Source organism: Vanellus vanellus (assembly GCF_965231255.1).
Source record: "Vanellus vanellus genome assembly, chromosome: 10".
Taxonomy (NCBI): domain Eukaryota; kingdom Metazoa; phylum Chordata; class Aves; order Charadriiformes; family Charadriidae; genus Vanellus; species Vanellus vanellus.
In genome coordinates, this window is record NC_138915.1 from 16,173,363 (window position 1) to 16,197,433 (window position 24,071).

At 35.9% G+C, this 24,071-nt stretch overlaps 1 protein-coding gene and 1 long non-coding RNA gene across 2 annotated transcripts; both read left to right on the top strand.

Moving 5' to 3' along the window:
- The first annotated feature begins 1,182 nt into the window (after window positions 1–1,182).
- Window positions 1,183–3,589, top strand: LOC309675908. The gene is made up of 2 exons (XR_014269549.1): window positions 1,183–1,593; window positions 2,368–3,589. It is a non-coding gene; the product is annotated as an uncharacterized lncRNA (long non-coding RNA).
- A 7,097-nt stretch (window positions 3,590–10,686) lies between these two features.
- On the top strand, window positions 10,687–23,660 carry LOC309676021 (uncharacterized protein; the record flags this gene model as incomplete). Its single annotated transcript, XM_082488464.1, has 7 exons — window positions 10,687–10,762; window positions 13,053–13,158; window positions 14,698–14,871; window positions 15,624–15,723; window positions 19,619–19,707; window positions 20,558–20,687; window positions 22,432–23,660. 7 exons carry the CDS (start codon window positions 10,687–10,689, stop codon window positions 22,438–22,440), a joined length of 684 nt encoding a protein of 227 aa, XP_082344590.1. The 3' UTR covers window positions 22,441–23,660.
- Between the last annotated feature and the right edge of the window lie 411 nt (window positions 23,661–24,071).

Consider the following 24,071-nt stretch of genomic DNA (forward strand, 5'->3'; position numbering starts at 1 on the left):
GTTGTTTGCCTCTTTCACAAAGGTGAATGGAAACAACTTATTGTCCTGCATACTGCTTGTGTATTTAAAAGTCACTTAAGTTGGGAAAAAATGCACAACTCATCCCTAAAACATCCTTTGTAGACTACGCATTAGTTTTCACCTACTTCTAATACTTTGAAGAACTGTATGCAAATTGCTTAATCCATGAAACTGATACTGCTTGAATTTATATAGAATGCATTAACAATGTTTAGGAAGTTGGAAACCGTCTGTAGTTTCAAGGTTTAAAGTGCTGACAAATATTAAAAATGCCGAAGTAATAGGCAGTCAACTTTTTCCTCTCAGAATTTTGTATGCAATACCTATTGACCTTGGTAGGATTTCTGTGAAATTCTGTCTTTTTCCATAAGAATGAAATTAGAAATTGATTAAGTTTCCTAGGATGAAACTTTCAAACACTGCTTTTATTCTGTATTATCACTCGACTTCTATTCGTCTTCCGTTTCTCTTCAAAACACTCTTCCAAGGGTTGGAATAGATCTGGTGGTCGTCTTTGAACAAACAGTGCAATTCATTATCAGTACACAATGATAATCAGCCTGCTGCCTAGAGTTAATCTCATCGCTATCTACTGTGGCACTTTCCTAGTATGTAAACTGCAAAAGGACACTGTGCTAGTAGTTTGTCCCTTGATCTGTTGAATTCTGTTATCTTTCAATTAATGAAAATACATGCTGTTTTGTAAAGTTGAGGGGGTGAAGCAAGAACAAACGGATAGTTTGGTTGGAAGACTTAAACCTGAAAAGAAATGCTGCTTCGTATGAATGTATTCTCAGCACTGGGATATGAAACAATATTCGCTCCTGTTCTCCGTAAGAAGAGATTTCACAACCTGATTCCTTCTTCTAAGGCTGCTAACGCAAAGGCAAATGACTAGTGAAATACAAGCAAACAATATTCCTAGTGTCACTGTGGGACTAGCAGAAGTTGTGAGGAGAATACTGCTCAATGGAATGTGCGCAAGGCACAAATGATGAATGAGCAAAAGAATAAGTAAGGCTTTTATGATGGTTCAGAAACCGATAAGTATTGATATTTTGGAATGCAAATTTCAGGCAAAGTGTTGGACTTTGTTATACGGTGTAGTCAGTAAATACAAAGTTTAAGAAGAAGAATTCTATTGTTAAACTTGCTTGGGACAGCTGGCTTAGAATTTAATGTATTTTGTTTCTTTAATCATCTCTTAAGGCCCAGGAAACTGTCAGAAATCAGGCAGCAATCAGAGGATGTTAAATCAATCTTCACAGACCTCCTGGACAAGACACGCTTAGTGTTCCATCACAGAGACAGGAGTAGAAAAATTAGATATCTCCGCTTCATATACCATTTCCAGGGAAACAGATGAAGATGTAAGGCAGGAAGTGAAAATGGTGAAGAAATGATCATTTTCAAGTGCAAGACTGATGGCAGAAATTCTATTATCTATCTCCCTTTGATAAGATTCTGGATAAAAAAACAAAGGAAAAACCATCTGCTCTACTCCTAGATTCCATTTAAATTTTAACTTATGTCCTTTGATTGATATGCTACAACAACAAGTCAACAAGAAAGGTAAGGTGATGGAGGTTTGCATGGATTTTGTAGGGGTTTACTGTGGTGACATTTTTCAGTACATGGTGGAAGACTATACACAGGAATTAGTTTTCTGGAAGCAGAGAGAGAAGCTGCCTTGGATAACTGTTAAAGAACAAGGATGTCTGCCTTTTCCAGGCAAGAGTGGGCCTTAAAAGACTGCCCTCTACCTGCAGTGCCAAAAGCTGGTCTGGTCCCTTTAATACTTTAAGAGCGTTACCACTCAAATCTCATGATACAGATGAAAGTGTCTGGTCTGGAAAAGGTACATTGGACTCCTTGGTGGTTAGGCAATCAAGAATTAAATGTTTCGTGCAAGCAGTTTGTGTTACAACCTGATTTTAGAAGTTCATGCTGTAAATGGATATGATACACAAAGCTATCCATAGGTTGTATTTCAGTCTCAAACTACTCCTTAGGGCAAAATTGTAATAGAAATATACCTCAGGGTTAAATCATCATTCAGAAGTCTTAGATACGTTTTCTGGGACGTAATGTAAAATTATCAGTCCTACCCACTTTAATGAATGAACAGTATGAGGAGTACAGTACTAGAGCTCATAAAATGGTATCCCTGTCCTGGGTCATTTCTTCTTGGTGGATGAGAAGAGTAAGTCAGCACGGATTTATTCCAGTAGAGGGTTTGCCTACTACTGTCACTTTTTAGTTTAGCTTTTTCATCAGTTGAGATTTCTTTCTCATTCTTCTCTACAAGACAGGGTAATTTTTTGTTTGTTTGTTTTCTATCAACAGTTTTTGTTTCATATCCCCACACAGTTGAAAAGCTGCAACTAAAATTAGAGGCTTGGGTTTTGGAACTGAAACAGATATAGCTAAAGACAACTGTTTCCCTGTCTGCAGCCAAAGAAAATGGGACAAAAAAGGTGTGGAAAGTTTTGTATACTTTCTGGGTGTGTTCTCTGCTTCCAGAAAGACCATAATCAATCTCTCAATTGGTATTTCTCTGTCCTGGAGCATAGATTTAGTAGTAGTGGGAAGGAATTGTTTAGTAAAATCTGGAATATGATATGTTGTAATAGTTCTTTGCTAACGTAAAGTTCTGTTAATCAGTCATCATCTTGTCCACCCATCTGAGATGCACGATGAGAAAAATTTCTAGAGGTACCAAAAAAGATGCAGGTTATTATAGAGAAGTTTGGAATGTATTTGCTGAAATGAAGGCAGCACAAATCGGATTACTAATCTGCTGTAGTACAAATACTGGGATGGTGACTGTGCATCTTTATTACTCAGCTGCCATTTTGTGAAGTGTTTCTTGTCAAATCTAAATAGGTGCCTGCCCTCTTCAGTTCAGACATCTGAACCTCTGTTTTATATAATACTCTACAGATTGCTTGTTCCAGATAAGTACAAAGAAATGTAGCTACATCTCTTTCTTAATAATTCATAGTAAAGGTGCTATGCAATGGCTTTAAAAAAAAGCAAATTCAAATCTACATTATGCCATGCTTGCGAGTCCTTATTTTAAATACATGTCCCTGACTTGATCACTTTAATATTTCAGACCCAGTTACTCAAATCTGTTAAACAGTGAAAAATTAACATAAGTACACAGGAGAAGTTGCATTGCAAGACATGGTTTTATTAATTTACAGTGAAACACTTTGCCTCTCAAATGTATCATTAATAGTCACTTAAAGTTTCTTTCATAATGTAATAATACAGTAATATAATAAAAGTAAGAATGTATACTGTAATTTTTATATGATTTAAGTTACATATTTTTGAAAAATCCGATGTCTTAAAGAACTGGGTCACATGATATTTTATAATATAGAAATGGTTTAATTTAAGGCATGTGTTTTATTTATGATGGTTGTATTGAATATGGAGATTTGGAACTTGTTGATATTAATTTTTTTATTTACATAAAACTGATTGTGATACTTTATTTTTTCATATTGTTGGGAAGCATCTGAAAATAAAGGGTGATAAGATACTTCTTAAAAATTAAGTTTTTTGTATGTTGTCTCATCTGTAGGACAAATTGTTAATTCCTTTTCTCTAAAGTACATTTTAAAAGTTAATTGGTAAACATGACTAAGACACACCTGTTTCACTAATGTTGAGGAAAAAGCTTCACCCCTGAAGTACTGAAACATCCATTCCTGGAAGAAATCACTGAAGTAATATGCAGGACATATTAATGCTCAGCTTTCAGTTGTTTTATGTGTCTTAAATTTTGAGAAGTGCTTCCATTTTCTTTTCTTGGTAACTGCTTCTAAATAATACTGTAGATCAGAACTTGGGAAAAAGATGACTTTTATCCATACTGGAGGAATGACACATACTGTGAGAAGAACAAGGCAGATAGCAAATATATTTACCTCAGCATGGCTCCTTGATAATCTTCAAGGTAAAGTAATTTGCCAATCCAAGGGTCATAAATAATGTAGTACATGATGTAACCTACATTGTAACTACTTAAGAAAAATTGTGTGAATAAGTAGTGTGGCTATTTTAATGACAAATTATCATTATGATTCTCAAATAACTTAAAGATTGTAAAGAGTTTTTAATTTATCAGTGTAGTTATCTTGTAGTGAAAGTTTGGAATATTTCTGAATCATATGTAAATACAGAAAATGTATTTTAAATCTAAAAAGAAAATAGTATACAAAGCCTATACTTTTAAAAAAGGAGCATTAGTATGCACTAGATTGTGTGTAGTTTTTATTTTAATTTGCACGGATTCTAAGAAGCAAAGCTCAGATACGTGCTGATGGTAAGCTACAGTCAAGACTGTAATTGAAACCATTCTATAAGTTATTGTGTTATTTATATTGCCACAGTATTGATGTGCTCTTGTAGACCAGCACAAGTGTACAAACCAAACTGAAATGCTAAGGAGAAGGGGATCTCAAAGTTGGAAAGCCTTGTTGTTACACTCATTTTTTTTTGTTTGAAGAAACTTCTTTACGTTTTGAAGTCTAATGGCCAGATCTATTTTGCGTTACAAAAAATGAATATATCAGTACATACTAATAAGTTGTAGAAGGAGAAGAGAAAGGAGAGGGAAATAGAAGTTTCATCACTGACTCAAAAGTGGTGAAAGGGATGTGCAGTTGGGAGTTCTGAATTTACTGTGGGGCAGAGTCAGAACACAATTATTCAAGGTGCAATTAGTTCTTTGCCCTTTTGTTTACAGGCTGTAGGAGATTACTGTTACTGAAACAACTGAAAGAAATTCTGTGTGTTTCCCTTGCTGTGGCCAGGTAGTATGTCTAAACTGAGACTATCATGGTTTTAAGTGTTGGTAACTTTTTTTTTGTGCTTTATTTTTAGCAGTACTAATATCAGTATTTAAGAAATACGTAGCTTGCTTTCTGTTTGCACCTCCGTCAGAACCTCTGCAACACAACAGCAGTAGAAAGAGCGTTCTTCAAAGCTGTCTTGAAGCAGATCTGAAATTAATATTAAAGCTAATGAGCAGTTGACCAGCTTCCACCATTAATTTTGGTCAGTAACTTTGCTTTAGTTATGGCTCTCTATTTGAGGAAATAAAATTAGTCTAGGTGTAGTCTACCTAGGCTGTAGTTGTAGAATGCATAACTTTCCACTTGGTTTTGCTGTGTTCCAGGAACTAAGACAATTAAGAGAAAGAAATGGGTATGCTGTGAAATAATAAAGCTAACACCTGTTCAGGCCTGTTGGCATTGGTTTTACTTGCTGACACCTAAGTAGGCACTAAAAAGAGAAACCTACTGATGGCCTCTGCAGCCCTTCCGTGAGGCCAAGTCTAAACCCGTTGCATTCAATAAAATGCCAGCAATGTAACAGAAAGTTAATAGGTTAGGTTTTGTAAACTGCTTCATTAGAACATCTCACCCAAGTAAAAATTGCAAATTACATTTCTGCATCTTTGTCTCAATCAAATTTAAAAGCCATAGGTAATAGTGTTCTGTGTATCACACAACCTGAAGTACTGGCACTCAGCAGCTGGAACCAGTGGGGAAATTCCCTGTCAACTAGAAGAACAAAGCAAGCATATGAACTGGTACTTTACACATCTGTGTTACGCTAAAGAAGGATGATACTTTTTTTTCTTACTGAGGTATATGTTAATTTCTCTGTTCTTGTGGGTGTGATTCTGGGATCTCTTGTAAAGCGATCTTCTGGCAGGGTTAAAAATCAGTCTTATCGTTTGCTTTAAAATTAAGTGCTGTTGGGTTTTCAGCCAAAGCAGCATTCTTTCAAGAACTTGCTAGGCATTGATTTTTACAGACCATTATTTATCCTTTCAAAAGTAAAGGTTAAAGTTTACCTTTTGCTGTTAATGTAACTGTGTTTGGCATGTTTTCATAAGCAGCTACTTCCTGTCAAATAAAGAAATCCATAGTGGGATTTTATCAGTTATGGAGAAATTTCAAGGGCTCCATCCTAAAAACCAATGCTTACACTAACTTAAACTTCAATCTTTCACAAACTTTGGGTGTATCCCCATTTCTTCCCCTGTAGTTCCTCAGGATGACGAATCATTCACATAGACGCCATCACATATTCAGGTTCTTTTTGTGCAGTGAATTTTGAGACTTTTTAAAAGACCTTTTAAATAATAAAAAGGCAAGCTGATGGTTTGGGAGTGTGCTGAGGCGTTACATTTTGTTGCCATTCGTCCTTGCCAGAGGGGTATTTTCTGTTCTTTTCTCTGAAAAGAAACCCAGTTTCTTTTTAAAAAAAATTTAAAAAAAAAAAAAAAAGTTACCAACTGGAAACCCAGTTGCCAAAGAGAAAAGTTAACCAACAAAACTTCATGGTAGATGCATACGATTACAGGATTCCTTCTTAGCTCCTGTCTTTTATCCCTGTTAGTTAGCTTCAGGACCAGTGAGCCCTGCATATCTTCCTGAGGCTACAATCGATCTCAAACAAAAGGATGGAGAAGTCCTACTTTCCCTTTATCTCGTTTTTAACTTTGGTTTGTAAGTTGGCTCAGGCTGATGGTCAGAGTACCTGTAGCAGCTGAGGCTACTTCCCCCACCCAGACAGAGTCTTCCAAGTTTATATTCTTCCTGTGCCCCACCACATTCCTCCTGGGTTCAAAGGCTTCCTGCTTGTCACAATATATTTAAGACCATTAAAACATTTTAAAAACTAAGTGTTCATTTGACAGCGTGTCTTAGCAAACTCTTGATATCTAGCTTACTTGTAGCTTTATAGAAATTGCCCAGGAAATAAATAAGAGAAAATATTTTAATAATAAATGAGATTAAATAACACAGATTTGGTGTTCAGCACCTTGTTCAGATCTCTGTTACTTTCTCCTCTTCTTCCTTAGTCTCACAGTTTCTGAAATCATTGGCATGGAAGAATAGGCTTGTCTCAACACTTAAAAAAATAACGGTTGTGTAAGGAGTAGAAAAGTAGTAGGAGTTTCCTTTGTGGGAATTAGGTAAATGGAGAAATACTGTGATGCCAGTCATCCACTTGCGTAAATGCTTCTCTATTGGAAAAACAACTCAGCAATGTGAGTCAATGTGTAGGTCTTCAGGGCAGATCAGTTCTGACATTGAGTAAACAAACATTTTAGGGAAAAAAGCCCTAACAAATACATCTCTTCCAGCGCAGAAGAGATGAAGAACAGCAAAGAAATGCTGCTGTTGTGGCACGTGCCGTTTTGTGTTTCCTGTCTTGATCTAAGACTGTAACATTAGTGCACATTCACTTCACGTGGATTTTCCTCATATTTGGTGCTACTTTAGAGCTATTGCAAATGAATACAGGATATAGAGTAATTGGATAAACAAATTCGTCTCTAGCTGTATTTGTTAAACCCCTCCTTCCCTCGAGGAGTTTTGCACTCTAGGTAGATGTATTTCATTTGTAAAATTAAATGCTTATTGTACACATTTACTGTTCTTTATTTTGCATTAATTGGTAATATTTACAATGAAATAAGTTTTTTTTTTTTTTCTTCATTGATTAAAACAGTATTAAGTAATACTTCAAAGGGGTTCATTTTGATTAGTTGAGGCAAACAGTGAGCTGTTGATATAATCCTGACTGTGCACTTGGAATCTTCTCTGTTCAATAAGGTTTCTGGTATGAACTATTATAAATAATTTAATTAGCTATCACTACTGTATATTGTAATTGATAATGCTTGCTGAGTTTGGGTAAAGCAGGTTTTAAGTAAATCATTCTTGACTGAACCAAAGACCAAAACGACAGCTCAGTACAATTCGGTGAGTTTAAATTACAAAACCCTTTGCTGTGGACTTAGATGTCTTCATGTAGTAGTATACCAATGGAAAGAATTTCCAAGGAGAGGGACAGGAGAATCCCTTTATAATTTCATCTTTCTCAAGTTCCAGGGAAGCAGAATAGCCAGGAAGTGTTGATGCAGAAAACAGATGTTACTACAAAGCAGGACAATTTCTCTACTCTTGTACAAAATTACTTAAAAATACTATATTCACAGTCTACATACAACCACATAGTCGGTGATTTAGAACTTGTTTATAGGCATCATGTATAAATAGTAGCATTGCCAACTAAAAACCAAAATAGTGTGGAGGTGTACTTAACTACTTTTAAGTATACAGTTAGGTTCTAACACCAAATATTTGTGTCACTGGTTTGTGTTTATGTATCTTGATCTGTAGTTTATCATATGCAAGCTGTATGTGGAGCCATAGAAACCAAAGTTTAAAAATGTGGTGGAGGTCAGCAAAACAGTCTTTATCCTGCCAGGTGAGTACAATTTCTTGTGTTACATATTCTGGTGTTTTTCTCTATTTTTTTCCATCCCAAAGTCTCAAATTAATACAGCTTTCATTACCTCTTTAGAAGACTGTTGCAAGTTATAGGTCAGAAAATGATGGGTTTTAGAAGTAAGAAGAGTTTAATTACTATGAACATCAAGACATTTCCTTTTTTTAATTTAGCCATCTTAATTAATTCCAGTATTTACACATTACAAACAGCATTTTATTGGTTGAGATGCGAGAGCTGTGGGCACGTCTTACATTCCTAACTAACATTGTGGATTGTATTAACAGTATAAATGATAACAAAATACTTCAGCAGTACCTGGGATGGATGCTCGCTTTTGGTAATGGTGAACAGGGAAGATTCTAGTAAGCCTTTAAAAAGTGATCTAGGGAAGACAATATCATGGGAAAAGATGTCACATTCCTGTCTACGATGTCTTCCTCCCTGTCATGCTTTGATAAGATGCATAATTTCAGGACAGTCCTGAGGTGTTGCTGGGCAAATTTGAAAACAGCCCGTGCTGCAAACATCAAAGCCAGGCTTGGAAGAAAATACTGCCAGCATAGAATCAGAAACTTCCAGGTAGAAAGATAAACCTCTGGGATGTCACTTGGGATATTGACTTTCTCATTCCCTTCTTATTCTTATCTCATGATGTAGGGAAGAGAATGACCAGCAAGTGCAGTTTAGTCTCTTTTCTAAACTGTAGACTAATAAAGCAATCTTTCCTTCTTAGTCTTCAAAATATGTTTGTGCTTGTTTTTTCTATCTGGCTATTTTTACCCAAAGTTCATCTCCTATTTTATGCAGTCAGATTTTTACTTTCTATCCCTTCTCTTTCCAGTCGGATATATATATATACGGAAGGTAAACTCTTAAAATGAAACTTGGATGTTTGGGGTTTTTTTCCTATCAAAGCTTCTCCATCTGGTTCCGATTGTTCATTCCCTACCTCCCTTGGGGAATTTTTTATTTAAAAAAATATATCTGAAAGAGAACTACAACTTTCATTTGTGCTACGTTTAGATACACAAATGAAACAGAGTTGAGTTGGGTCACTTGCAAAATCCTAATTATTATTATCATTAAGTTGCAAGTAGTAGTCATGGTGTAGTCAACGCTATGATTTGAAATATTTATTTTTCCTAGTTATGAAGAAATGTTCTGGCTTGGTGCGAGAATATACTGAACTCCTTATCCACTTAGCTTTAAGAATTACCTTCTCCAAAAGAAATGTCATATTCATTAATGTGGGTGTTTAGATATTTTACCTTTAAATTATTTTTTAATCTGGGGGGAGGAAGCATGCTATGAAGTAAGTTTTTGTTTCACTTCCAGGTATAGCAAATGGAGCTGTTATGATTAGGACCTGCATCTGGTGCAGTTATTTGCAGAGAACAGGCATCTTTTTACCTTTGTATATGAAGATAAAAATATCTAAATAAAGCTGCAGTTTTAACTGAAATAAATCTCAGGGTAATTCCACATTTGCAAAAAGAAAACAGATTCAGAGAAATTGGGACAGTGTAAGGAGTCATGTCTATTCAGTAGAGAAATTTTAATTTTAATTTCCTTTTAGAATCTGGTTTGAAAATGCATAAATACATATGGCAATAATGAGGAAGAATATGTGTAATATTTCATGCCAAACTATGGGAGAAGTTTTGGTAAAATCATGAGATTGGAAATTAGGAAATGGTGAAAAATTCAAACAGATTGCAACCATGTTTTGTGATCAAATGGATTGGGGGTTGAAGGGAGAGGTGTCAGTAACATACTATGTGCTGCAGCTGTGCATAGCAATCAGAGTAGCAATAGTTATTGCAGCAAGACTTTGTTCTAGGAGCAGAAATATCTTAAGACCAGTCTGATACTAACCTTTTAATCACCATTTTTATACTCTTGATTCATGTCTTTGACATGTCTTTAAAAACAGTGTATATTCATGGAATTTTGTCTTCAAATACAAAGGTTATCACCTTTAGAAGGTAGCCTAATCCTAAAAGGGTAGCAGATAAATGCTTGTGACAGATACCTTATTGTGTTGAAAGTTATGTCATTAAAGGAATACTTTGCATATGTATTAAAAAATTCTGAAATAGCAAGAGACATTTTTATGGAACTACCCAGTTGTCATAAAATATGCTGGAGAAGTTATCAGGGAGTTGTATCTGTTATAAGTTAATTAGTAATTCTTTCTAGACAAGGATGCTGTAAACGAGCTCAAAATCCATGATCCTTGACTTGCTACAGTAAACAATAGTAGCAGAAAGGAGAGTGCATTCTGCTGCTAGCAAAATCTGGAAGAAACGGTCTTTTGCCACAATTTACTTCAGGATGTCCGTTCTTAAAGTCTTGCCTTTCATTCTGTTCATGGTCAGCAATTCACGGAGTGAACAAGAAGCTTTAAAACGTAAGACATGGTGCTTTGGCTTTCACCTCTTATTCTGTACTTCTATACATTAGAAAGCTTGCAACCATATGAATTACAACTGAAATACCAGGTAGTCTGGTGGGTTTGAATCATTTTGAGTCAATCTGTCAATGTCAAAAGGACAAATCTTAAATTAGTAAGATGATCTGGTTCTTTTTCAGTAGGAAGAAATTCACGGTATAGGGGTTAAAAACTTTATACATTCTTTTTATAGCAAGTATTTTTAGAATTTTTTGGGGGGGGGAACAGAGAAAAAATCAACAGTAATTAACAGCATGACAACCAGAATGCATTGAAAAAAATATTCTTTTAAATGACAAATTAAGTTATATGGAATTGTCTCTGATTCTGTTAGAGTATACAGTATTGGTCAGGATTTTTTGTGGGGGAAGGTTTCCTAAAAATTGATCTTATTTATTTATTTTATTTATTTATTTATTTGTTCTTTACCTGGTAGCTATCAGTTACTAGTAATTAGGTATCACTAACCTAATAGTGATATAAACCAGCTGCAGTTTTGATTTGTGATTTGAGGACTTTTTTTTATGCTACTTTAGCCTTTCAATTGCCAAAAAAACCTTACCACTTTAAGGATAACTTTGCATTTATATAGACTACAGTACTATGAAGGGCTCAGCAGTGAGTTCCTTAATGACATGCAGTATTACAGCGTTAATATCAAAGGGCACATGCTGGCTTTCTCTCCAGCACAATCACAGCTACTTCTTTTCTACTTAGTATTTTTTGTAACATTGCTAAAAGAATTCCAATTCTGTTGCTGATCACAGGGGTGGCTAAAAGACATTAGTGCTGCTTATCTCCCAGATAATATGATGCCAAGTAACTACCAGCTATTTTTGATTGTTCTGTACTTTATAGGCACAACATATGATCTATATTTAGGTTGTCTTGGAAAATCCTTCAATGCTGATGCCCTCTTGAGAGAAAGGAATGCAATATACGTGAATAGATTTGTACGAACGCAAGCCTTGATCACTGTAACTGTTTAGATTTCTCTCTGATTAACAGTAAATGTTGGATTAGATTGTCTTGGACAGTGGAAGGGAGACTTCCACCTTTTTTTGAAATAAAGACTGGTCATAGCATAGTTTCTCTAGCTAATAATGGGTTAGTCATAAGTTTGTTAATCCATCTGTTCATGGTGTAAAATCACTCTTACAATAGCAAAACAATATTAACGATGCTCTGATACTATTTTCTTCCTGTCAGTTGCCAGGCAGGCTCAGAAGGATCTGCTCAGAGATCTCTTCCGCTTCTGACTTTCTGGCTTCATTATAAATGCTCATCTTCTCATTGTGAAAAGTTATGCAAAATTATACTCAGCTGTATTGGCTGGTTTGGGTTTTCTTGAGTATCATAATCATGCTTGGTCTTGCAAGTACAGTCCCCTTTTAATTTTCTCTCTCGGCATCTCCTCTGGTGTCTTGCAATTACTTGTTTGGTTATACATTATAGGTCAAGATTTCAGGTACACCTCCGTAAATCACAGACCTCAGTGGCTTTGCACCAGAACCTGTGGGTCAGCTTGTAGCTTGCTGGTATGAACGATGAGTACGGCACTCAGACTGAGTCCTACATAGGAAAGAAACAGGCAGCAAAGAATGTAGGCTTTGAGTGCCAAACATGGTGACTTTTGATGTCTGATTAAGGTTGCTGATGAGGAAGTTATTTTTAGACAGCTGTATGCCTGTGAAGTACTGTAAGCAGCACTCAACTTCTGGAACATAATTTACAGCCCACGATGTTTACACAGTAAAAGAGATGTAGGAGAACTGACATTAATGCAAAACAAATCCTTTTGTAGCCCAAAATAAGGAATAATCCCAATGCAAAATACACACACAAAAAAAGGTTTTTATTTAAATTATAATTAGAGATTTTGAGTCTTAAATGGATTTAATGATTTCTAGCCTTTGTCAACAATCAGGAGATGATACATAGTAGAATTTGGATACAACCACACTTAAATGATGCAATAGAAATCACAATAATATAAGCCATACAATTTACTGGCTAAATGGAAGATGGGTGCAAATTCTAAGTAAAGTACTTTAAGCAGATAAACCTTCATTTCTCAAATAATTTCAAAATTTTGAAGGGGACAGTCACTGGAAAGTAAGATTTAGTACCATCTACAAAGTACGTCACATGAAGCTTAAATTTTTAATGTAATTAGAAAAACAGCCCACTAACAGTATGTTACTGTATAATTGCATTAAATAAATATTTGTTTTGTTTTAATTTACAGCCAACTGCACTGGAGTTGAGGACTTTACAGCCTGCCTGGGTAATACAGACAGCTTCTGTCCTAACAATATTTCTTGTCAATGTAAAAATGAAAAACCTTTTTGCAGGTAGGGTATGGGGTTTGTTTGTTTATTTAAATATATGCTATGTTTGTCAACTATATTATTAATGATGAGCTAAATTTAGGTAGACACTGCAATGTGATCCATGAAAGTAGATGTTGATCGTCATACACAATCTGCATAAGCTCATAACTCTGCTACAAAGCATCAAATCTGGAAACTGAGCACAGCATTTTCTTTTTTTAGCATATGTGTAGGCCTTGTAATTCATAATTTAGATAAACACTATAATCTTCAATTTTCACACGCTTGCTATTGTCTCAGATATTTTTCTTTAGAACTGAATTATGCTGGGTAATGGCAAGTTATTTTTTTCCCAGGTTAATCAAAATTTCTTTAGAGTTAAAAAAAAAATCAGATATCTTAACACCCCGTTCTCCATTATGTAGTTGTTTTTTTTCCTTTTAAAAAAAAAATAATCTAATAATCTGAGTAGAAAATCTTGTTCCTGTATTTAGCATATTTGCTTTTTACATATAGCTTGACCTTTAGACTTCACAGAAAGTCAGCAAGAAAATACCAGGGCAGTATTATGAAGCTCATCTGATTACCAGGTGGATTCAAGGCAGTAATTTCTCTGTGAGCCAATCTGTTGTTTATGCATTTGCAGCTAGCCTGCAGTTGTAGCCAATATACCAGATTAGATAACTGAGTACGTTGTCTAAATGTTAGTGCAATTCCAAAGGAATGCTACATTCTTCAAAGTATAAATATGTATTCTAAGCCATATCCAGGTCAATTAAAAATATTGCATATAAATTGCAGTAAGAAAAGAATTTTCAGTAGTGGAGATCAAGGTCAAACTTTCAGAAAAGGTTACTGAAATCCAGAATGTTTGCATCCAGAAATGATGCAAAATCCTGTCAAAAGAACCTTTCCATGATGAGAATGGCTGGAAACATTCCGTTCTAGTGGTATCCTTTGTATTAGTGGAGGATGAAATGCTTTGTGGGGAGGGGGGGGAGAAGCCCTGAATTAATGAAAATGATTTGGCTTTTTAAAAAAGCAACATTATTATCCAATTAGAAGTCTTACTCTTAAAAGCAGAGGGGACGTATTCTGTCAATCTGCGATGGGTTGTGTTGCTGCTTTGTCATAGAAGATGCATCGGTATCATAATGACAGATAACAGTGTGACATTTCAATTTTATCTGCATAGTCTATCCTGGAAATTCAGCAGCTTTGCCATGCTTACAGCTAGCAAAAAGATCTTTGACCTGAATCATGCCATGACTTGGGTAATATACCCTATTCTCAACAAAGCTTATTATCTTGGACTTACTGGAATGCTAACTTGGACCTGGTTGACCCAGAGCCTGGCAGAGTGCATTTGCATCAAATCTAGAATAAGATGTGCATTACAAAGATAAGTAACATCTTTAGACAAACAGGAAAAATACTGAATCTCTTGACCCCTGCAGTATTCAATGATAAATAATTACATGGCAAAATATTTTCCTTTTTTGGTATTACTTATTTTTAAATTAAAATAATGTTGCTAAAAATTAATATTTTTATTTGCAGATGTGATTACTTCAGAGTGGACTGGCAGGAGTATTGGTACATGGGTCCCAAATGTAACCACCTTTGGAGCACTTTAGATTTGATTTTAGTAACTATTCTTCCTGCAGTAGCACTTGTTATCATAGTTGTTGGAATATTTTACTGTGTCTACTACTGTAAACGTGAAAAAGCTGGGTAAGTTACTCTGGATGAAGTTAAAAGGGGTTTTTATAATCCAAATGGAAGTAAAGCAAAAGAAGTCTGGTTTCTGATTAATTTTTAACCTCTGGATATTTAAATCAACAAAGTTGCCATAAAACATTGTCTGCCAAAATATTATTTATACAATTTAAAACTAAATCAAGGCATCTTACCAGGGGACTTAACAGTTATTCAGCATTTTAACTGCTGTGTGCAGAACTTCACTGTAAGTGTCACTTCTCTTCTTTAGGGCTAACCAGGCAAGCTTTAAAGATTAATAAGTACGTTTACTACTTTAACTCAAGACTACTAAATCTGTCTTGCTGATTTATTTGCTATTATTAAGGGTTGGCTTTCTTTCCACAGTTTGGGGTTTGGTTTTTTTTTTTTTGTTTGTTTATTTGTTTTTTAAATAAAATAGTAAGACTAATAAATACTGACAAGAGTCTTGGCAATTAAACACAATTTCTCCCAGGCATTGGCATTGAGCTACTTGGTTTTCAACACTTTTTTTTTTTTCCCCCCGATACCTGTCCCAGGTACATAGAGAATATGTAATTTTTTCTTCTTTCATTGAGCCCCATTAATGTGTATCACTGGTACTTCCTCTGTCATTGCACAATCATTGCCACAGTACATCTAAACCTATGACGTTGCTATTGAACAAATCTGCAGTACAAAAAAGATTCTTCAAGATCCTCAGAACTATTGCTAATGCTCTAAATTCACATTGTTCCCCTAACCAGGAACCAGACAAATCCTCCACACCGTGAAGCACAACATAACCCTGCATTTACTGCTGAAATGGCTGGTAACGTGGGGCATGATTGTCAGCAGTCACCAAGGGTAGGAGACGTTGGCATGTGGGGCATATAACGTGTTCCTAATTCTAGTGGAAGTCAGACATGATTTTGTAATTCAACAGGATGGTATATGAATAGCAAAAAAAAAAAAGGTCATCTGGTAAAATTAAAGGTAATCTGAGTTTAAAATCTTCCTTTTATTTGCCTGGTATTTGATTTCCAAGATGTTCTAAATGCACGTTGAGGAGGTGAAGCTCTTCATCAAGGATGAAATGAATCCAGTTTGTGTAGGAGAATACAAGGAAGTAGGGATTATTTTAAAAGGATGTTAAAATAAATATTTCTTTTCAGGCCAGTTAGAAGACCGACATTAAAAAGAGATAATTTGAATATGAGCTCAAGCCACATGCTACATAGCCACAGGGGAAGAGTTAGGTATGCTGTCCAGACTTCAACCAATTTAAGCTGCTGAAGAACCATGCCTACAGTTTGATTTGACTGTTTACTTCACCAGAGAAAGGATTGGCTATTTATCTTCAAGGTTTTTTGCTTGTATGAGGGTTATCAACAAAGTTCCATGTGGATTTGAGTAGTGCTTATGTAAAAACAGGTAAAAGGCAGTGCTAGTAATGTGACACATGTTGCTGATGTTTCCATAGTACTCAGAGTAGTCAAAAATAAGCTTTACTATGAGGAAGTACAGAAGGAGCGTACAATAATCATTGACTGGACAAGAAAATGACAAATGAAATTTATTGTTTATAAATACAAAGTAAGGCACGTGGAAAAGCAGTTTTAACTTTGTGTAGGTGGTAATCACCTCTAAGAAATCAGAACTCAGAAGGGGAGTCTAGAGTAGTTTTCTGAACAAGTTTGTTTGCTAGGGATTTTAGGAAGAAACTGAAAACAATACAAGGAACATTGTAATACCGCTGTGCGAATCTGAATTATGCCTACATTTTGACTACTAAATGTAATTTCGAGCCCCCATCTCAGCAAGCAACATAGTACATCTAGAATTTCAGAGTCGTGGGTATTAATTTCTGTATGAGGAGAGGTTGTGTGAGAGATTACTGTTCCCTGCTTTTAATGTAAGAACTAGGCAATGTCAAATCAAATCAGGTGGAAGTTTTAAACAAAAAGAAAGTGCTTTTTGATAAAATGCATAATCCAGCAGTATATACTCATACTGTAAATTAGTTTTAAAAAAAACAGACATCTATTCAGGGAGGTGGAGGTGTTGAGATTGGATGTGTAGGTAACGTCCTGGTTGTTCCACTTGTGGTGCTGCGGTTCATGTCTCAGAGCAACCTGGGAGAGCACAAATTGATTCCCCTTCAGATGAAACTAACCAGAATATATGCTTCAGTCTCTGATGAACATTCGGTGCCCAGGGCAAACTAGACATGGGCCAAAATGCAAACCCTTCTGATGCACGTAGTGTCAATGTGGGGTCCCACTTGTAGTGTTCCGCTTTATTTGCTGCTGCGAATGGAGCTGCAGACTCCACTCCAGCTCAGTCAATTAATGACGTTGATGTATTGATAGTACTAAAGGTATTTATACTGTTCGCATATTTCTTTGTTATGCTTCCATTACTGGCTGTTCTCAGTGTGTTAGGTGGCCTGACTCAGCCAGTCTCTCCCTATATTCTATTTCTATATGTGCAAAAGTAAATTTTGCAAGTACAAGATGTGTCAGAGTACCGGTAGAGACGCCTAGTAAAGATTTGATGTATATTGTTTACTTCAGAGACAAGAAATCAGGCTTATTTTTGTAATGAAGATGTATGTGGCCACCAGCTGGTGCAGAACAGCGTAATTGCACTACTCAATTAAGACAAAGCAGGTGGCAATAGCTGTGAATCTGACCCACACTGTGAATAAAGCCCACACTGTTCTGCAGGCCCAGAGTCTAAGATTAAAACTTTATGAAAATCAGGAATGTTTGTTTCACATACATTTTATTCCATTGGAAGTGGAATGAAAATTCATGTAATGGGTTAAATTGCAATAATGTGGCCCTTCCTTTTCATGTTGTGAGCGATGCTTTCCAATGACGTTTTTGGAGGCCAGGGAGGGGTCAGTGTAGATGATCAGAAGGATATGGCTGTATCAAATGTGTTGTTTGTCATCTCTCAGCTGCATTTGCTATGAATGATAGTTCATCACTGCTTGTAGTACATAACATAAGCATTGTTGGCAGAGTTCTGGCCATATTTGTTTAAAATTTACTGCCAGCAAGTGAGTGAGGTTCAGGGCTAGAATATTTAACCATTTCCTGGTTTATTTTTTTTTCCTAGAAGGGAGAAACTCCCTAAATCAAATCTGGAATTAAATTACCTGCATCACCTTTGTAACAGAATATTTCACTGGGACCTTTGTGACGTTCCTGTGAGATAGTCATTGGTAGGATAACAAAGGTAATCTGTGATAGAGCTGGGATTTGAACTTTGGACCCCAAGGGCCAGACACTGTCTTTTCAGCTGGGCTAATGCTCTGCAATGCAAATTTTCTCCATTACGCAAGATGTTCTTTATAGTGGAGAACATCGCTTGAACTAGTGGTGTCACAAGAAAAGATGGATAAATGCATTTCAAAACCAGAATGGGAAATATGAAATACAAAGAAATGTGAAAGGGAATATATTTGTCTGTGTGGGTTCATTTCCTCATTCGGTATTTTAAGTGATTATTTTACATATATAAGGAGTGTATGGTGTCTGAGAAGAAGATATTGTAGGCTGTCTGAGAAGAGAAAGAAAATAACCTGGTCTCATCCATTATTTCCTGTTAAATATATTTGTAAAGTATTGATACCTTGTAAATGCAGTGGGGAAAAATGATAAGGCATGAGCCTACTTTGACCAGGAGATGGTGCTGTTTAATTTTTAACTAATTCTGAATTTCGTTCAGCCAATGGTGTCATTTTTAAGGTGTGAATTCGACCAAATTCTGCACCCTTTGTTAGGGAAGAAAACCCAATGTAAAAGGAACTGCTCTGGGTAAGGGCTGCAGTACTTACTACTTTCTCATGCTCCCGACTACAGGCTGCAGCCCAGAGGCAGTCGGTGGGACGTGTCTGCCTGCCTCATCTCCTTGCTAGATGTGGTGGTCATGAAAATGTGAGCTTGTAAAAAGCCTGTTGTTAATTGTCTGAGCTTTTCCTTTCATGCCAAGAAGGCACGCGAGTGCACATAATTGCTCTGCAGTCTGCAGAGCCCTCACCAAAGCTGTCTGAGAGGCGAGAGAGAAACCCAAAATCTGCATCTGAGAGCATCAGCTTTTGCTGATGAACTACCCTGAACGTTGCTGCTTCTCTCCTGAGAGTACCTTGCTTTGAAAATTACTTCAGGTCATTATATTTTTAAACAAAGATACCTTTAGCAAATGCACATCATTTATTAGTTTTATGAGCAATATAGAATATTTATTTTGTTTCTTCATGATATTTTCCTTCTTCCTCTAGCAATATGTTTGGCGAGACAGCAGCCACTTGAAACATCAATATTCAATTGATCGTAATGAGCTATCACTGTATTTAGTTTAGTTTAATTTTGCACAAATCAGAGGTAAACACACTGTTATTTACGGAGTGGTGTCTTTCTGAAATGTTTAATCATGAAAGTCTCATCAAAACTTCCAGGCCTTGATAAGACCCTTAATACCTGGTTTACTTAATTGTGCAGAGACCTACCTGGGTGGGTGTTTCTCTCTTAGATCTTAGAGGTATGTTTTCTGCATTATCCAAATATGTAAAGACTTCTCTTCTACTGCATCTTTTAGATAAATTGAGTTTATACGTTTGAAAATGTGTCCATAAAAACCAATATATTTTTAGCTGATAAATCAGTTTATACAGTTTTTTTACACCAAAGAGAACTGCTAACGTACTTGTTGTCATTTTGCTCTTTGTAACCGCCTGATCCTCTACATGTAGGATATCTGGGCTGGACAAATTCCAAAACCTATATTGAGAAGACAAGATTTTGATGATTTCCCAACCCCAAGTCAATTAGGGAATTACAGGTTTGCTGCTGTTTTGCTATCTTTTTTGTTCATTTTCACCTTTTACTCTGGTTTGGAGACTAAGAATGACTTTGTAGTTTTGCCAGTGGCACGGCAACTGACAAAGATCCAGTAAATGGCTAAGCTTTTGACTGGATTATTCACGTATATTTTATGGCTTGAGTCTTTGATAGAAAGAGGTTATTTTTCTGAGTTCTTTTCTTTATTCTCCTCTACTTTGCATAATTCTAACAGCATCCCTGCAAGAATTCTAGGACTATTGTGTACATTATTACTAAAACTAAACAAGCACACAGGACTAAATTTAGCAGCCTACTGTGTAAGACTTTGTCTGTTTTCCTAATGTATCATCAGAAAGTGTGTATTTCTCTTGTTTGTGAAGCTAAATCCTAAAATACTGGTTTATCCAAAGGCTTGTATGGTTTTCCTCTAATAATTACAAATGTTTTCATTTTCATTACTTTTAGAAACACAGTTTCCTTAGTTGTACTGCCTCACTTTAATCTTCCTCACTAACACCAACCAATTGTTGCAGCTCCTAGCCACAACTTTTGCAGAGGATTTGTTTACCATGAGGCAACTAAATGATAGCGGAGCATTCTCCTCATAAGTAGCAGGGTTCAACTGCAGAAACATACTGGAGCTTTCTGATATTTTGGTCTATCAAGAAGGTCTGATTTTTTTAAAATGAACTTAAAAGAACATTTAGATGTCTTAATGTTATTGCCTCAATGTCAGGCATGCAGTAATGAGCTTTGTTATTTTTATATTTCAGTTTAAACTAACGCTATGTAATTTGCAGTACATTATTACGTGTATTTTTATAACCTCTTTTTTCTCTTTTGCATAGTCCTGTGCATCCCCAGCCATTAAGGAGACCAGATCCAGCAACAAGCCATTTTCCTAATCAGCGACCTCAATATGAGAAATTTGGCTCTCCAAGCAATAACTTGCCTTATGCAGAGAGGAGACAGTATCACGTAGGTATTATTAACATACCTATGCATATTTATTATATAATCTTCTGTTTTGGTACTGAAAACAAATTATCATAATTCAAATGAGTAGTATTTATGTCACTAAGTAAAGATGTGAATTAGTAAGAAGTCTAAAACCACCTTTTACTTCACGGGTGTTTTCTTCAGGAATATTACATACCTGCTAATTCCATTCTAGACTGGATAAATTGTGCAGTGTTTTAATAATTTTCTGAGTAATTTACACTTAGATCCTACAACTAATACAAACAGGGTTTTCACCAAACTGCGGAATGGCTGCATAAGACAATCCCCTGAAGTCTTACAGAAGTCCCCCAGAAGACACTGCAGTCAATATAGAGATATCCCTGCAGCTCTGGCAGAGGAATTACTGGAATTCTATGTTCTAACATGCTGTACAGTGAAGGGAATTTATATGGCTGACGTGAAAAAATAAATGCCTAAAAGCTCTGTGCCCATTTCACCAATACTGCTTTTTCATGCCAGCATGTCTTGTGATTTCACTGGAATACTGTGAAAGATCAAGCTATGGGTTTCCAGCCATGCTGAAAACTTCTGTAGTAAAAGAGTGCTAACTCATATGTAACAACTGTCTTTTTAAACATTTTACATTGTCAGTAAATGTAACATTACGATAATATTCCAAACTCTATCCTGAATAATGATACAACCAAATTTTCACTGATGCGTGAAAAATATGATTGTTAATAGTTCTGTTAGTACTTTTCTCTTACAAAGCAATTTTCCTTTGAGACTCTGGGGTTCCTGTTCCCCTCCCTCCACCACTTCATAATTCAAACTTATTAAAGCTTCATGTAAAGTTGCTATTGTATGTTTCATGTACAAGTAGTATGATTTACAAAGAAATTAAATTATTTATTCTGCAACTTGCGAAATTATTTCTATAACTAAGAGTTCTAGCAGGCATTTCCCCCCCCCCCCCCCCCCCCGACAATTGAACGATTTGTAAACAGATGTATTTACCGTAAGACCTTTCTGTGCCTATAAAATAAGCCTCATCAAATTTGCTAAATGTGTTAGTCAACAGTCTTTCTGGCACAGATCTTGATAGATCAGTATTTTGTGATTACCGTTGGTTTATGTAAATGAGCCTTTTGGGTCATTTCTGTACAGGAGGTACCAATAATTGGTATAAATGTTCAGTAAAAAACAGAAAAACCAGGCATTTATCTTCATGATGGAGTTTAAAAAAAAAAAGATAAAATAGGTAAAGTTTATTGTAAAAATAAAAGGAAGGAATGAAAATATGGGATTTTCCTTCAAGAGTTTTGGTCTATGGATTAATTGCAGAGGATCACTGCAGGGTCAGAAGAAATGTAAGTGGCCACGTGTGGCCATGTTTTGTCTTCCACAGTAGCCCTGTGTTTTCTTTGGCCCTCCTTTTTAGGCCACAGAAACTTCCTTCATTTTTAAAAAAAACCCTCAATAGCAACAAAATGTTCTGCTGTTGCTGCTTTCTAGCTGTCCCTGCTGAAATGTTTTTAAATATTTCAAAATCTTTGTGCACAAAGTTTTAATACATTCAGTTATTTGCATTAAAATAATCTCCCAAAATCGGTGAATACACATTCAGAAGCAGCACATGCATTCAGATACTAATACAAGAAATAGACAAATGTAGTTTGATTAGATACGTATTATTTTAATAGCAAGCTTACTGGGGAGTGTATGTCATACTACTGATTTAATTCTAATCTCTTTACAGCAATACTAAGTACCAGTGCTTCCTATATCTGAAATGTCCTGGAATGCTGCGTGATCAGTGGACAATGCAAATACTGCGAGATCAGTAAAACCTTGTAGGCTGGAACATAGAGAAAATAGCCATAACTATCAGAAAGCACAAAATGTTATTGCAAAGAAAAGGTATAGAAGATAATTATAAACTAAAACATATTAGCATCCAATTTGTTTACTGTGTAATTGATGACAACTTTTTGTGAATTTTACAGTTTACATAGTTGCTTCTAAGTATTGCTTAAATTGTTGCAGATCTGTTGGGATGCAGGGTTCTTTTGTGATTAACCATGTCTCCTGTGTCTAAATGACAAGCAGTATCTATCATAAAAAGCTGCCCTTCCTCAGGAAAAACTTATGAGAAAGGAAAAAGTCTTCTCAAATGTCAATAGGAGAAATGGCATGTATGCATGCTAATCATTATTCTTCCTTGTTTGCTTCCCAGAATGGTTTAAATCCATATCAAAGGGAAAGGGGGACAAGGGATTGCATTTTTTCGTATTTCTCAGGAAGGCTTGTCAAAGACAACTTTTGCCAGGTACAGTTTTTGCTTCTTGGTGTCCGTTTGGCTCACCTGTTTATTTGTGATGTTTGCTCCACGGCGTGTCATCATCTTCCTGGTGAGCAATGTTTCCGAATCTGATGCTGTTAGTAGGACCATGAATTTCTCTTAAATATAATTACGAAGATCCTTCAGGGCATTATAGCATATAGAGTCTGTTGTGCCCTGACTGACATTGCTTTGTTTTTCCCCTTAAAAAGCCAATATTTAAAGAAAGAAAAAAACAAATTACGTACAGTTTTGAACTGTGTATTAACAACCTGTATTCCTGTTACACCAATTACCTGCAGAATTAGGGAGGGGGGAAGGCTCTGTTCTCAGGCATAGCCACTTAGTCTCACTCATGCTGGCAGCATTGTACAAACGTAACTGACTTACTCGGCTTCCCACTATCCCGAGATGCATCAAATACTGAAGTACTAACTAATGGAGCAACCTCAGCTTTTGAGCCCATTCCATTGTTCCTTGTTTCTCTTTCACTTTGTCTTCCTTTGTTGTCTTGATCCTAACAGCTGAAATGGTTTGCCTTTAAAAATATAGTGGCTTTCTTTGTGACTTGTTTTCTAAGTAATGAAAATAAATGAAGCTATGGAAAACTGACTGCCTTGTCACTAACAAATTAAAGATACTGAAGTCCTGGATATATTTTCAAAAAAGTCTCAAGCACATTATTTTAACATTTATATTAAATGATTCTTTTCCTTAGTATTAGGTAATATGTGAAACTGTAAGACAAACCCAGAATTTTAAGGTTTTTAGAAAGGTAGAAAGACTGGCATTTCTTTTCTATAAATCAGAATGGTCTCCATGCCTTAACTGCAGCCTGGCACTTTCCATGCTCTCCACAACTCTGTTACTGCCCACACCGTATTGGCTTTCCTATGCGAGTACATTAGTAGAGAAGCTGGAAACCTATTCAGACCTCTTCGTTTTGCTTCCTGTTCCTTGCAAGTATTTAGTGGATAGGTACAGCTTCCTGCTGGGGAAAAAAGGAAGGGTGGCTCCAAAGCTGGCAGTTTTTCTTGGCTCTGTAACTTAGCTGCCAT